Raw genomic sequence first — 15,240 nt, 5'->3', positions numbered from 1 at the left:
CTGTATCTTGCATTTTCTTTTATTGCCTTATTGTTCTAGACTTCCAATAATATATTGAAGAGAAGCAGTGAGGGCAGGTATTAATGCCCCCTTCCTGATGTCAGAGGGAAACGTTCAGCCTTTCCTTTCCTTTTTTTTTTTTTTTTTTTTTTGAGGCAGTCTCTCACTTTGTTGTCCTCTGTACAGTGCTGTGGTGTCACAGCTCACAGCAACCTCTAGCTCTTGGGCGTAGGTGATTCACTTGCCTCAGCCTCCTGAGTAGATGGGACTACAGGCACCTGCCACAATGCCCGGCTGTTTTTTGGTTGCAGTTGTCATTCTTGTTTGGGCCTGGACTGGACTCAAACCCACCAGCTCTGGTGTATGTGGCTGGCGCCTTAGCCACTTGAGCTACAGGTGCCAAGCCACTATTTCTGTTTTATTGGACATTTTGTTTGGAAGACAACATTTTCATATTTAGTCGTTATTTAAAATAGATGTATTGAAGTTGAGAACTTTAAGGTTTCTTTAATTTTGTTTGGTGTGTATGATCTTATAAACACTGTCCAGATTTGAGCTTTATTTACATTTTGCCTTTTAGGTTCTTCAAGAACACGGAAAAGCCAACACCATGGTATCGTTAATGAAAGTTTATCAAGAGGAAGATGAAGCCTACCAGGAACTAGTTACTGTGGCAACCATATTCTTCCAGTATTTACTGCAGCCATTTCGGGATATGCGAGAAGTTGCAACTTTATGTAAGCTTGATATTTTGGTATGTTTTCTTTATATTGTTTTTATTTTATCAGATATATTTGTCATGTTATTTCTTTAGTCACATTTAAGATTCGATCTGTGCACTTTGTGTTCACTCTTGTTTAAATATTGAATTTATGTTTAAAGTTATTTTAAAAATAAAGACATTTATGTTGGTCACTATTGATACTTTAAGATTTCCACATATTTAAGGGTTAAGCACTTCTTCTGCTCATGAATTGTTTTTGATAGGATGTTTATTTCAGCTTGTTTTCTACCTTTAAGGGCACATGTATATTTCTTAGAGATGGTATGAAAATGTGAATAGCAGGAACCTGGACTGTAATTCTGCAGTTTAAACTTTTTTTTTTTGAGACGGAGCCTCAAGCTATCCCCCTGGGTAGAGTGCCATGGCATCACAGCTCATAGCAACCTCCAACTCCTGGGCTCAAGCAAGTCTCCTGCCTCAGCCTCCCAAGCAGCTGCTAACCACAGGCACCCACCACAACGCCTGGCCATTTTTTGGTTGCAGCCGTCATTGTTATTTGGCGGGCCCGGGCTGGGGATTCGAACCCGCCACCTTAGGTGTATGTGGCTGGCGCCTTAGCCGCTTGAGCCACAGGCGCCGAGCCTGCAGTTTAAACTTTAGTAAATGCTGTCATAGTTTCTATTTCATTGAGCGATTGAATGACCCTGTGACACTATTTAGAAAATATGTTATTATTATTCTAGTATTACAAATGAATCTTGAGCCCAGAGGAGTTAAATAACCTGCCTTGGGTCTCAGCAACTGGAATCAGAAGAACCAGAGTGATCTCTCTCTCTCTGCCCCTGCACTGAGCCACCTCTCCACACAGAGGCCATCTCTCAGGACCTCTGAGGGGTTGATGAAACTCATGTTACTCTAAAGTTGTCCTGTTCATTATTTTGATAGGCTCTTCTCTGGTAAGTCTTTATTTCTTGTACGTATTTTTTCTTTTATTTTTTAAGGAATACCTTTATTAAGATAACATTCACAGACTATACATTTAAAGTGTATAGTTCAGTGGTTTTTAATATATTTAGATTTGTACAAACATCATTACTATCTAATTCTAGGACATATTAACTCCCCGCTCAAAAAAAAAGAAACCCCATACCCATTAGCAGTCATTCCCCACTCCCCAGCCCTTCGCAGCTGCCGAACGGGTTTCTGTGTCTGTGGATTCCCCTCTTCTGGACGTTCATATAAGGGGAATCATTAGACATGTGGTCCTTGGTAACTGGCTCCATTTACTTAGCATGGTGTTTTCAGAGTCATCTGTGCTGTAACGTGTTAGGATGTCATTTTCTTTTACTGCTTGATAGGATTCATTGTACAGATAACACCACGTTTCGCTTATCCATTTATCAATTGATGGATATTTAGGTTGTTTGTACTTTTAGTTATTATGAGTAATGCTGCTATGAACATTTGTTTAGAAGTTCCTGTGTAGACATGTTTCCATTTCTTTTGTGTGTATATTGGAGAGTAGAACTGCCATGTCATGTGATAATTCAGTGTTTAACCTTTTGAAGGACTTCTAGACTGTTTTCCAAGGCAAGTGCACCATCATACTTTCCCTCAATAGTAAATGAGGTTCAACACTTGCTACTGTCTGTTTTTTTTGGTTCCAGCCATCCTGGTGTGTATGAAGTGGTATCTCATTGTGGTTTGGGTTTTTTATTTCCTTGAAGCTAACTTGTGCATGTTTCTTATGTTAATCATGCTTTGTAGAAGTAGCACTGGGTGCTGGATAACATGGCAGTATGTATCTTAGCTCAGGGTGTTACTTCGAACTACCACAGACTGAGAAGCTTATAAACGACACGAATTTTCTTCTCTGGGAAGTCCACAATCAGGATGCCAGCAGACATTGTGCCAGCTTCCTGATTTGTAGGTGACTGTCTTGTACCCTCCCATGGAGAGCAGAGAGAGAGAGACATCCTCTGTCCCCTTCTTTTTATAAGGGCATTAATCCCATTTATGACCTGATTACTTCTCAAAACCCCATCTCTAAATACCATCACTTTGGGGATTTAGGCTTCTACATAAGAGGGGGAGGTAATCATGAATGTACTGTCTTTTTAGATGACTGTATGACTCTTACTTTTCAGAAAAGAACCACAGTATTGCAAAGCTTCTTACCACATCTCTAAAGTAAACATTCTCAGTAACTGACACTGGAGTACCATGTGCCAGGCCCAGTGCCAAGTTCTTAACCACACAGATGTTATTTAAACAACTGTGTTTTACTATTATTAGAGAGAAACATAACTTGACAGCATTCCCCTCTAGAAAAAGTCACTGTAGTCATGCAGAGAGAAGGCTTTCCTCTTCCATCTGATACCCAGCTTAGGGCCTCATTTATGCTCAGTGAGGGATTGCTAAATGGACGAAAATTTAATTGACTAAACAGTAGTAACAAAAGTAATTAAAATGATCTATATGACCAATTTCCTTTCAGTGTCTTAACATTATTATCATTTCTGACTATAATAATAACATTATTATCATTTCTGACTCAGACAATTTTCCTTTCTTTTTGTAGAAGTCTTTGGATGAGGATAACCTGGGTCCAAGAAGGACAGTTGCCCTGCAGAAGGAAGCCAAAGAATGGGCCCGACGGGCTGAAGAGGCTGTCACCTCTATTCAAGATGTCACAGTGAATTATTTTAAGGAAACAGTAAAAGCATTAGCAGGTGATAAAAAGTGCCTAAATATAATTTTCATTTTATTTAAAAACTATTTGAGTGCCTCTTATATATCAGGTACTATGTTTTATAGGTGCTGCCAATTCAGTGTATAGATAAGCATAAGTAGACACTGTCCAGTCTGGTGAGGAGAGAAGAATCTTAATCATATATCTATATTCTTTTGAGCACATGGAAAATGGAAGTGGCAATGAATGACACAAAGAAGAGTAACATGGGCCTATGAGAGAGAATCTGGGCTCCATCAGGGTCCTCACTGAAGGCCTTTGAGAAGGGGTGTTTGTCCCAATACCTGAAGAGTAAATGGAGGTTGAAGGCGAAAGAAGTGAGGGTTGAAGGAATAGCATTTGCAAAAGTTCTCTGGCTTGAGGGAACTTGGCCAACATGAAGAACTTAAAACCCATGGGGCTGCATTGCAGAGAGGACACTGGCAGGACAGGCAGGGGTTAGACCCTGTAGGGACATGTGGCTGGGTGAAGGACATTTTCCCTAATCTTAAATCACTATTGATAACAGCCCCAAATAGGAAACAACTTAATGTCTGTCAGTCAGTTTAAGTTACCGGCCATTTGTAAAGCAGAATACTACATGGCTATCAAGCATAATTGTATCTTTTTTTTTTTTTTCTGTCTCCCTCGGTAGAGTGCTGTGGCGTCAGTGCTCACGACAACCTCAAACTCTTGGGCATAAGCAATTCTCTTGCCTCAGCCTCCCAAGTAGCTGGGACTACAGGCACCCACCACAACACCCGGCTATTTTTTGGTTATAGTTGTCATTATTGTTTAGCTGGCCTGGGCCGGGTTTAAACCTGCCACCCTTGGTGCATGTGGCTGGCACTGTAACCTCCGTGCTATGGGCATCGAGCCATGTTTTGTTTTTTTTTTAATGGAAAGAGTTTCTGATATATTAGGCAAAACAAGTTAGAGAGCAGAATGATGATCTTGGGTTTTTTTTGGTCAAACTATCCATAGTCTATTTCTCTAGCTAGACATAGAAAGACTCTAAAAGTATATGCACCAAAGTATAAGAAGCAGTGGCCTCAGGTGAGGTCATGATTTATCATCTTTTTAAAAATGGAGTGCCTAAAATTTTATTTCATGGCTATGTATTATTTTTGTAATAATAAATTACCAGGATAAAAAGTGGCTCAGTAAGTAGGGCACTGGCCCCATATATGAAGGGTGGCAGGTTTGTACCCGGCCCCGGCCAAACTGCAACAACAACAACAACAAAAAATAGACAGGCATTGTGGTGGATGCCTGTGGTCCCAGCTACTCAGGAGGCTGAGACAAGAGAATCAATCACTTGGGCCCAAGCGCTGGAGGTTTCTGTGAGCAGTGATGCTATGGCACTCTACTGAGGGTGACAAAATGAGGCTCTGTCTCTGTCTTAAAAAGAAAAAAAGATGTTTTACAGGTAATATGGGAGCACTAAACAAAGGGTTAGCCTCTGGTAAATTTTCCCCTTTTTAATGTTTTATTTTATTAATTATACTCCCAACAGGAATGCAGAAACAAATGGAGCAGGATGGGAAGAGGTTTGGCCAGGCTGCCTGGGCTGCAGCAATTCCTAGGTTGGAAAAGCTCAAACTGATGCTGGCTCAGGAAACTCTGCAGCTCATGAGAGCCAAAGAGTTGTGTTTATATCACAGAAGAGCTGAAATTCAGATAAAGGTAAGACAAAGACACCTGTAACTCTGTTTTAAAAACATACTTTTATTTTAGCTAGCATTCTTTCCAGGCATTGATAAGGAGCTCCTTTCTTCCCTTATTCCAAAAGCCATCTTCTTAGTAGATAAGAATTTACAGGGGCGGCACCTGTGGCTCAGGGGAGTAAGGCGCTGGCCCCATATGCCAGAGGTGGTGGGTTCAAACCCAGCCCCGGCCAACAACTGCAAAGAAAAACAAAAAGAATTTACAGACTGTGAAAAGTTGCCCATTAAGTTTCCTTTTCATCAAAATGTTGTAGGATTCAGATTCACTTTATAACAATACTGAGCTCAGCATTGAAGTGGTGAATATACTTTAAAATCATCCAGCAATGTTTTTAGTCCAGCTTTAGACCCATCAAAAGGTGCTTCTCCTTAGGGTCATAGTTACTTAAATTTCGCCTGTTCTCTTATTTTTAATCTTAAATTAGAAAACACTGTAAGTGGCTGGGTGTGGTGGCTTGTGCCTGTAATCTCAGGACCCTGAGAGGCTGAGACTGGTGGAACTCAGGATTTCAAGACCAGCCTGAGCAAACCCCAGACCCAATCTCTACTAAGAATAGATAAACTAGCGGGCGTTGTGGCACATGCCTGTAGTCCCAGCTACTTCAGAGGCTGAGGCAGGAGGATTGCTTAAGCCCTAGAGTTTGAGGTTGCTGTGAGCTACAATAATGCCCGGCACTCTGCCCAGGGCAACAGAATGAGCCTTTGTCTCAAAAAAGAAAAAAACCAGAAAAGAAAACCCTGTAAATGCCTGTTGTAGTCAGCTCACACTGCTATCACGAGATACCATAGATTAGGTGGCTTAAGTAGACATTTGTCTCACAGTTCTGGAGCTAGGAAGTCCAGGATCAGGGCTGCTGCAGATTCAGTGTTGAGTAGGGCTCTTTTCCTGGCTGTAGACAGTTGCCTTTTTACTGCGTGGTATGTGGTCTTTCTTTGGTGTGTGTGCACGAGAGAGGAAGAAGAGCCATCCCACTCTTACTCTTCTTGTGAAGCACTAATCCCATTACGAGGACACCACCCTCATGACATAATCCAAACCTAATTACCTCCAAAGGCCCCATCGCCGAATATTATCACATTAGGAGTTAGAGCTTTAAGGTAGGAATTTTGGGGAGGACACATTCAGCTCATAACAACACCTTATTGCCATTTGTTTTTTTCAAAACCTAATTTTCTTTTATGTTTCGAGGCTGAGATAAAGTATTTGTAATGAATGTGAAATGAGGCATTTTTGTCTTATTTAGAAAAGTGGAAAAGTGTTTCTTCCCTATTTGCTTTTTTTATATTTAGTAATGAACAAGAAATAGAAAATAGCTAGAATGCTTCTAAAGTTTGGTTTTTAATATGCTAATTGTTTTAATTTCTTCTTTTTTCCATGTGAACAAGATGGAAGATCTTCCAGAACAACAAAAAAATATAGGTTTTGTAGATGAATTGGAGATACAGTTTTATGAAATTCAATTAGAAATATTTGAGGTTAAATTTGAGATATTAAAAAATGAAGAAATACTGCTTCTTACACAGTTGGACTCTATTAAAAGGCTTATAAAAGGTAAAATTTAAGTGTATAGATTAAAATGTTTAAATTACACATCAGGAAATACCATATTATCCATTTCTCATTGTGAATTATCTATAACATCTACTGAAATTTCCTAAATAAGGTTTCCTTTCAGTATTTTTATTATTTAAATAATTTACACATTGTTAACACATAGCAAAACAAAAAAAGAAAAACTATTAGGGGTGCCAAAAAACTGTATACAAATTTTAAGAGATGTTATCCATATAGTACTTTTCAAAGTTGAAGTGAATTACAATAGCAATGTGTAGTGTGACATTTGGTCAAAAGATAGTGTTAATCAATTGAATGCTGGGGTCATCTTTGGACAGATAGGACAGTCAAAATAGTGAAAGCACAGTTGTCATTTGAGGAGTACAAGACCATTTTGAAGTGGTATTCGAAATTCCAGAATGTTGTAGAAGCACAGTGACAGTGGAGGTGTGAGTATGCAACAGAACCTCCAACATGCCTAAGAGTTGCACACATTTAAGGTAAATATAAAACGCATGATGTTTCTGCATGGTGTGACCTGCACAAGGGAAGGTCCAGAGGGCCTCACACAGCAACACGTCCTGCTGTTTCTGTTGTGGTGTTGAAAAGTTCACACTCTCCCCACAGTCTGCCAGAGAGTGTGCATGTGGGATGGGAGTCAGCAGGATATGCACATGATGCATTCTTAAAGTAGCAAAATTGAAAGTTTTCATCCCAAGATTATTACATTGAACTAGACAAGAATTCAAATTCTCTCACTGAATTCTCTTGAATTCAGTAAGAATTTGCTGGAATGATGGGGGTGAAGAGTTGCAGTTGAGTCTCCCCCACGCTCTCCTGACTTAACACCCCTTGACTTCTACCCACCTTAAAGGATGTGGTGAACTCTAGGAAACCAGCGAAGCTGGGAGTACTTTAAAAGAAATTGAAACAGCATGTGTAGTGATACAAGTGGATGCTTGGGTCAGCACTGCTCAAGCAGCAGTTCACCGTAATCAGAAGTGTCTGGGCTCAGCGCCTGTGGCTCAAGTGGCTAAGGTGCCAGCCATATACACCTAAGGTGGCGGGTTCGAATCCAGCCCGGGCCCACCAAACAACAGTGATGGCTGCAACCAAAAATAGCTGGGCATTATGGCGGCACTTGTGGTCCCAGCTACTTGGGAAGCGGAGGCAGGAGCCTCACTTGAGCCCAGGAGTTGGAGGTTGCTGTGAGCTGTGATGCCACAGCACTCTACCCAGGGGGACAGCTTGAGGCTCTGTCTCAAAAAAAAAAAAAAAAAGAAGTGTCTGGACACTGATGGTGATCATGTTGAGCCCTTCTTGTAATTGGAAAAGTCGGACATGACTTGTATTCATCTTTTGTTATCAGTATTTATTTAGTATTATAATTTTAATACAGTTTTTTCCTTTCTTAAAATGTGAATACATTTTTTTGGCACCCTCTGTATTATTACCCCGGTCCTATTATCTACAGATACTTAGCATTAACAATTTGCTGTATGACTTTGTAGCCTTTTTTATATGCTGATATAAATAAAGAAATATCAAATTTTTTCAGCTAAAACTACATTCTCTTCAATAAGCTATTTTTCATTTAGTACATAATAACCATCTTTCCATTTCAGTAAGTAATAAAAACATGGAAATTTTAATGGCTGCATAGTATTCCATTACATGGATATACCATGATTTTGATTTTTTTGCAGTTTGAACAGCAGTATAGTAGAGACCTTCCCTTTACACATGTCTTTGTGTAGAGGATGGATTATTTACTTGGAATAAATTTCTAAAGATGGAATTAATTGGGTCAAGGGAAATGTGTAGTTTACATTTTTGTATATCTCTATTAACACTACAATAATATATCTGAGATATGTTCTTTCCTCACCCTTCTATTTTCTGTTTTCTAAATTTGATACTACAGAGCAGCCCTCTAGATAGGCTGTGCAAAATGATGCTCCCATCTGCCAAGCATGAGTGTGTACGTCTCCCATACTAATGCCATTTAAATGAAAATTTTTGCTTACTAGATAGGAAAAAAATGACATCTGATTTTTATTTATTTAATTATAAGAGATACTGAACATGATTTTAAATGTTTACTGACTCTTTATATTTATTTTATGAACTGCCTATTCATGGTCTTGGCCCATCCTTCTTTAGAATATTTTTTTCTCCATATTAAGGATATTACTCTTTGTCTGGCATATTTTGTAAGCAATTTCTCCCTGTCATTTGCTTTTTCTTGTTTTGCAGAAGTATTTAATTTTTATGAAGTCACATTTATCAATCTTTTCCCTTCTGGTTTCTGCTTTTGGTGTTAAGCCTGGCAAAGTTCTCCTCCTTCCCAAATTATATCAATATATATTTACATTTTCTCTTAGCATTTTTATGATTTTCCTTTTCTAAAACTTTTATTTCATTTGTATTTATTTATTTTTTTGGGACAAAATCTCACTCTGTCTCCCTGGATAGTAATAAATAGCTCACAGCAACCTTGAGTCATCTTGGACTCAAGAGATCGTCTTGTTAGAGCCTCCCGAGTAGCTGCGATTATAGGCACCTGCCATAACACTAGGCTAGTTTTTCTATTTTAATAGAGATGCGCTCTCACTCTTGCTTTGTCTGGTCTTGAACTCCTGAGCTCAGGAAATCCACCTGCTTCCACCTCCTAGAGTGATAGGATTACAGGTGTGAATTGCACTTAGCCTTTTTTTTTTTTTTTTTTTTTTTGAGACAGAGCCTCAAGCTGTCCCCCTGGGTAGAGTGCTGTGGCATTACAGCTCACAGCAACCTCCAACTCCTGGGCTCAAGCGAGTCTCCTGCCTCCGCCTCCCAAGTAGCTGGGACCACAGGCGCCCGCCACAACGCCTGGCTATTTTTTGGTTGCAGCCGTCATTGTTGTTTTGGCGGGTCCGGGCTGGGGGTTCAAACCCGCCACCTTAGGTGTACGTGGCTGGCGCCTTAGCCGGTTGAGCTATAGGCGCCGAGCCTGCACTTAGCCTTTTAAAAAACTTTTATATTCTTTAATCTAGCTGAAATTCAATTTTGGTTTTGGTAAGAATCAAACATTCCTCCAAAAATTATTAAGGGTCTTAGGCACTGATTTTAAAAACATGTCTCCCTTCAACATTTCTAAAATAAACATTGGATTAACTTTGGTCTATTTCTGAGTTATTTTTCTCCCTTGATTTGTGACTTTTGCTGCTGGCTCCAGGATGTTCTTACTATACCAAGGAAGCACATTTCAGTGTCTCACATGGCACCCCATTCTGTTACTTCTCCACAAGTTTTCTTACTATTCTCACTCCTTTATTCTTCCAGATGAACTTTAGAATCAAGTTCAAAACAAACAAAAAACTCATGGGAACTTTGATTGGGATTGTACTTAAAATTAGAAATTACTTTGGGGAGAATTGTCGTCTTTGCAATTTTGAATCTTCCCACCCAAGAACATGGTATGTCTTTCCATTTAAATCTTTTTTTCCTAAAGTTCCTCCATATTTAGTAATTTTTTTCAGATAGATCCTGAACATTGAGTTTAATTTTTAATCCTAGATATTAAATTCTAGATATTTAATCCTAGATATTAAATTCTAGAATTTAATCCTAGATATTAAATTTCTTCAGATAGATCCTAAACATCTATTTAATTTTTAATCCTAGATATTAAAATTTTTTTGCAGTAGTTTCATGTTGTAAGCATTTTCCATATTTAGGAAAGAATTCTATTTAAAAAAAGTTAATCTGGAAGGATGCCCACCAAATTGTTCATAATGTGTTCCTCTGGGAATGGGATTCAGAAAGTTTAGGGAAGTAGAAAATGTCACTTTTTATTTTATATACTACTGTAGCGTTTGAATTTGTCACAATAAGCATATTTTAAAAAATCAATATGTAGTCAAGATCTTAATGTATCATTAAGCTACATTAATAAAATACTGCTGGTAGAATGTAAGCTGCTTTCTGGAGGGCACTTTGGCAATGGATATCAAAAGCTTGACTATTCATTTGCTAAGAAAGTAATAAGAAATGTATACAAAGATTTCTATAGAGAGATGTTTAACACAGTGAGATGTATAATAGAACATTGGAGCAGTCTCAAACAGGAATTGTTTAGCGAATACTATGTTGCCATTAAAATTGTATTTCCATCACATAGGAAATGTTCTCTAGATCTTCCTTGATATGTATAAGTAGTGTGTGTTTGTGTGTGTGTGTGTGTGTGTATATGTATTCTCTGTACACAGATGTTAACTGAGTGGTGGGATTACTAGTGACCTTTACTTTCTTTATGTTATAAAATATTGTGCATGATTTTATATAATAAAACATTTTTTAAAGAATCATTAATACATTTTTAGAGAAACAAGATGAAGTTGTCTATTATGACCCATGTGAAAGCCCAGAAGAACTCAAAGTCCTTGACTGTGCAGTGGGGCTGCAGGAAAAAAACCTGGAGGTGAAGGAGCTCAGCCGGCAGTGCCAGCAGCTAGAGTCGAAACGGGGCAGGATTTGCGCCAAAAGAGCCCATCTCCGGAACAGAAAGGTGGGGACACCCAGAGCCACTTTCTTTCCCTTCCTTTTCCAGGGATTTCTTCTTTTTTTGAAAGATAAAGAGATAATGAAAATAAAGTTTTACCAACATAGTGATTTAAGTTTTTGAATGCTTATGTACATATCAGTGGCTGCAGTTAAAATGTATTTAAAATGTTCTTCTTTAAAAGGTTATTTTTTTCTTTTGGGATTTAAGCATTTATCACATCTCAAAATTCATTCAACAACTATCTGTCGAATACCCATGGGATACACAGGTGCTTTTTAATCACAATAAGAAGAAACTCTATTTCTAAAATATTTTTCATTATAAATTATTGATTACCAAAAAAATCACGGATATAATATTCAACTCATTTCAGATCTTATATTTGGTGAATGATTTTTTCTTAATTTTTAAAAGTGCCATAAATCCATAAAAGGTAACACACTAAGAAATTTAATTATTTCTAACAGAAAAGAAAATACTTATACTTCATTTTTATCCAGACTTTAGACTGTTACTTTTATAGATTATAAAACATTTATTATCTTTTCATGCAAATACAAATGCTTTTAAATTTTATCCAGACTTTAGACTGTTACTTTTATAGATTATAAAACATTTATTATCTTTTCATGCAAATACAAATGCTTTTAAAAAAAAAACTCCATTAGAACAATACAGCCTTTGGCCAGGCACAGTGTCTCACACCTGTAGTCCTAGCACTCTGGGAGGCTGAGGCAGGTGGATTGCTTGAGCTCAGGAGTTCAAGACCAGCCTGAGCAAGAAGGAGACCCCCATCTCTTGAAAAAAAAAAACAAAAACAAACCCAGCTAGGTGTTGTGATAGGTGCCTGTAGTCCTAGCTACTTGGGAAGCTGAGACAAGAGAATCACTTGAGCCCAAGAGTTTGAGGTTGCTGTGAGCTATGATGCCATGGCACTCTACCATGGTTGACAGAGTGAGATTCTGTCTCAAAAAAAAGAGAATACAGCCTTTGCATATCTGTGTTCAACTATTATAGCTTCTGGATTTAGGAACTGTTCTTCAGGTGATTGGAAGACATACAGGTATTTGGCCTTTGCTCTACATTTCAGGAAACTTGCAGGCCCTGGTAGAAATCCCCTATGGCTGCAGTGGCCCTAAGGAGCTGTGGCGAGATGGAGGCATGTCATCATGTCTTCTCTTATCCAGACTTGAAGTAGTAACCTTCACCCTAGATAAAATCCCTCCCCTCTGGTCAGGGGAGCTGTTGCCACTTAGTTGTGGAAATACTGGAATTTGGAAGGCATTGGGTTAATAGAATAGTTGAGGTCAGGCTTTGGAATCTAACCTGGGTTCACACCACAGCTTGGCCACTTGGTAGCCATATGCTTGATGGTAAATTGAATCTCTTTTGAGATTCAATTTTCAGTCTCATGGCTGATATGAGGTTAAAATGCCGTAAGGCATGTGAAGTGCTCAGCATTGAGGTTAGGATGTAAAACATACTTAAAAATGTTAGTATTATCACTGTGTGATTTTCTATATATATTAAAGGTTTTATACTTATAACTCATATGTAGATATGAGTGATTAAACATAGGTAGAATCTATTATAGCTTTAACACAATTTTTTCAGATAGTTGTAGGTTGACTATTCTTTTGTAGTTAAGTTTGGAATTACCTATAATACCTTAGGGAAATGTGTTTAAAACAATCACTTTAAAACATATTGTTAAGATACTTTTCATTTAAGAATGGGGGCTGCCTGTATATTCTTTCTCAGTTGAACTACATTTTCCTCTCTCAAAGCACTGTCAGGAACAAATTATTCCTGTATCCAGCCAGTCACCATTTAGCACATGACTGTGGAGAGTGCGGTACCATTGAGCCACATCAGAACTGCTGCTCCTGAGTGCCTGTACCACAGCCCAGACCCAGTGCTTTTTTTCTTTTGACCTTTTATGCTATACCATGGTAATCTTTTTTTTTTGAGACGGAGCCTCAAGCTGTCCCCCTGGGTAGAGTGCCATGGCATCACGCTCACAGCAACCTCCAACTCCTGGGCTCAAGCGAGTCTCCTGCCTCAGCCTCCCAAGTAGCTGGGACTACAGGCGCCCGCCACAACGCCTGGCCATTTTTTGGTTGCAGCCGTCATTGTTGTTTGGTGGGCCCAGGCTGGGGATTCGAACCCGCCATCTTAGGTGTATGTGGCTGGCGCCTTAGCCGCTTGAGCCACAGGCGCCGAGCCTATACCATGGTAATCTTAAAAACCACATAGGTACTGTGTGTTACTCCCCCAGGATCGATGCAAAGAAAATCATCAGCTTAGATTGCAGCAGGCTGGAGAAAGCATAAGGCGATTTCATCAGCATCACAGTATTCAGATGGTAAGTTGCTGAAATAAAATGTTTTATATTTGCATGATATAATATTTGCATAATGTAATGTGACACCTGAACTTGTGGAAATTGGAGTTCCCTGCCCTGAACCTGCAGCTGTCAGTCTCCTTCAGTCCTACAGCATAGGTATAGACCGGGGCAGTGGGTCATGCTGCCTTACAGCCCTTTTCCTTGCTAAGACATATTTTGAGTATATGTTAAGACATGTTTTGTTGTGATATTGTGCAATTTACAAATACATGTTTGTTTAAATATAGAAAAGAGACAGGATAAAAGAAGAGGAACAAAAGAAAAAAGAATGGATAAATCAAGAACGCCAAAAAACACTCCAACGATTGAGAGCATTTAAAGAGGTATGTTCTAGGCTCGGCACCTGTGGCTCAAGTGGCTAAGGTGCCAGCCATGTACACTTAAGGTGGTGGGTTCGAATCCAGCCCGGGCCCACCTAACAACAATGACGGCTGCAACCAAAAAATAGCCAGGCATTGTGGCGGGTGCCTGTGGTCCCAGCTACTTGGAAGGCTGAGGCAGGAGACTCGCTTAAGCCCAGGAGTTGAAGGTTCCCTATGAGCTGTGATGCCATGGCACTCTACCCAGGGGGACAGCTTGAGGCTCTTTCCCCCCCAAAAAAATAAATAAATAAAGAGGTATGTTCTAGACAATAGCTTCACCTACGTCCTAGGAGTAAAGTATTGAGAGCAAATAATTCAGAACATGAAACATTTCATATATATCATTCTTCTTGGTTATCAATAGAAAACAAAATTAGAATTATCACTGTGTTTCAAAGACTATGATATAAAACTACTTCTGGTTTAACATGGCAACACGTTTGGACATCTTGCCCCTCCTCACTGGGTGGTGCTAACTGTGCCAACTGTGATTTTTTTTTTTTTTTTTTGAGACTGTCACTCTGTCACCTTTGTTAGAGTGCTGTGGCATCTTAGCGCACAGCAACCTCAAACTCTTGGTCTCAAGAGATCCTTTTGCCTTAGCCTTCAAAGTAGCTAGGACTATAGATGCTTGCCACAATGCATAGCTAGAGACCGGGTCTCACTCTTAGGTTGGTCTTAAACTTGTGACCTCAGGCAGTCCACCCGCCTTGGTCTCCCGGAGGGCTGTGATTACAGGCATGAGCCATAGCGCCCAGCCTCCACTATGGTTTAGAATGGCAGAGAAAACTGAAAATAGTCAACTTCCATTGACTCTGCCTGGCTTTTCTCCTTATTTGTAATAAAAAATTCTCTTTAAGATGGACTAGGAACAATGGCTAGTGCATAATACAAAGCAGCCCATAATCTTAGCACTTTGGGATGCTGAAACAGGAGAATCAGTTGAGGTTAGGAGTTTGAGACTAGCCTAGGCAACAGAGTGAAACCCTCTATAAAAATGTTAAAAAGCAGCTAGGTATGCTGGTGCCTTCCTATAGTCCTAGCAACTCAGGAGGCTGAGGCAGGAAGATTGTTTGAGCTTAGAAGTTTGATGCTACAGTGAGCTCTGATTTGCACCCCACTGTACTCCAGCCTGGGCAACACAGTGGGACTGAATCCCTAAGAAAAAGAAATTCTTTTTTTTTTTTT

At 39.3% G+C, this 15,240-nt stretch overlaps 1 protein-coding gene across 1 annotated transcript in view; it reads left to right on the top strand.

Moving 5' to 3' along the window:
- The window catches only part of WHAMM (WAS protein homolog associated with actin, golgi membranes and microtubules), a 26,704-nt gene that overhangs the window by 4,148 nt on the left and 7,316 nt on the right, over positions 1 to 15,240 (top strand). The window contains exons 2-8 of the mRNA XM_012801987.2: positions 581 to 754; positions 3,306 to 3,456; positions 4,972 to 5,141; positions 6,569 to 6,734; positions 11,102 to 11,286; positions 13,562 to 13,648; positions 13,918 to 14,013. Of these exons, the coding sequence (XP_012657441.1) occupies positions 581 to 754; positions 3,306 to 3,456; positions 4,972 to 5,141; positions 6,569 to 6,734; positions 11,102 to 11,286; positions 13,562 to 13,648; positions 13,918 to 14,013 (1,029 nt within the window). The remainder of the gene's footprint in view (positions 1 to 580; positions 755 to 3,305; positions 3,457 to 4,971; positions 5,142 to 6,568; positions 6,735 to 11,101; positions 11,287 to 13,561; positions 13,649 to 13,917; positions 14,014 to 15,240) is intronic.

This window comes from Otolemur garnettii, unplaced genomic scaffold (genome assembly GCF_000181295.1).
Source record: "Otolemur garnettii isolate 467f Iridium unplaced genomic scaffold, OtoGar3 scaffold00011, whole genome shotgun sequence".
Lineage (NCBI taxonomy): Eukaryota > Metazoa > Chordata > Mammalia > Primates > Galagidae > Otolemur > Otolemur garnettii.
Note: the sequence above shows the minus strand (reverse complement) of the source record. Positions and strands in the feature narration are given on the sequence as shown.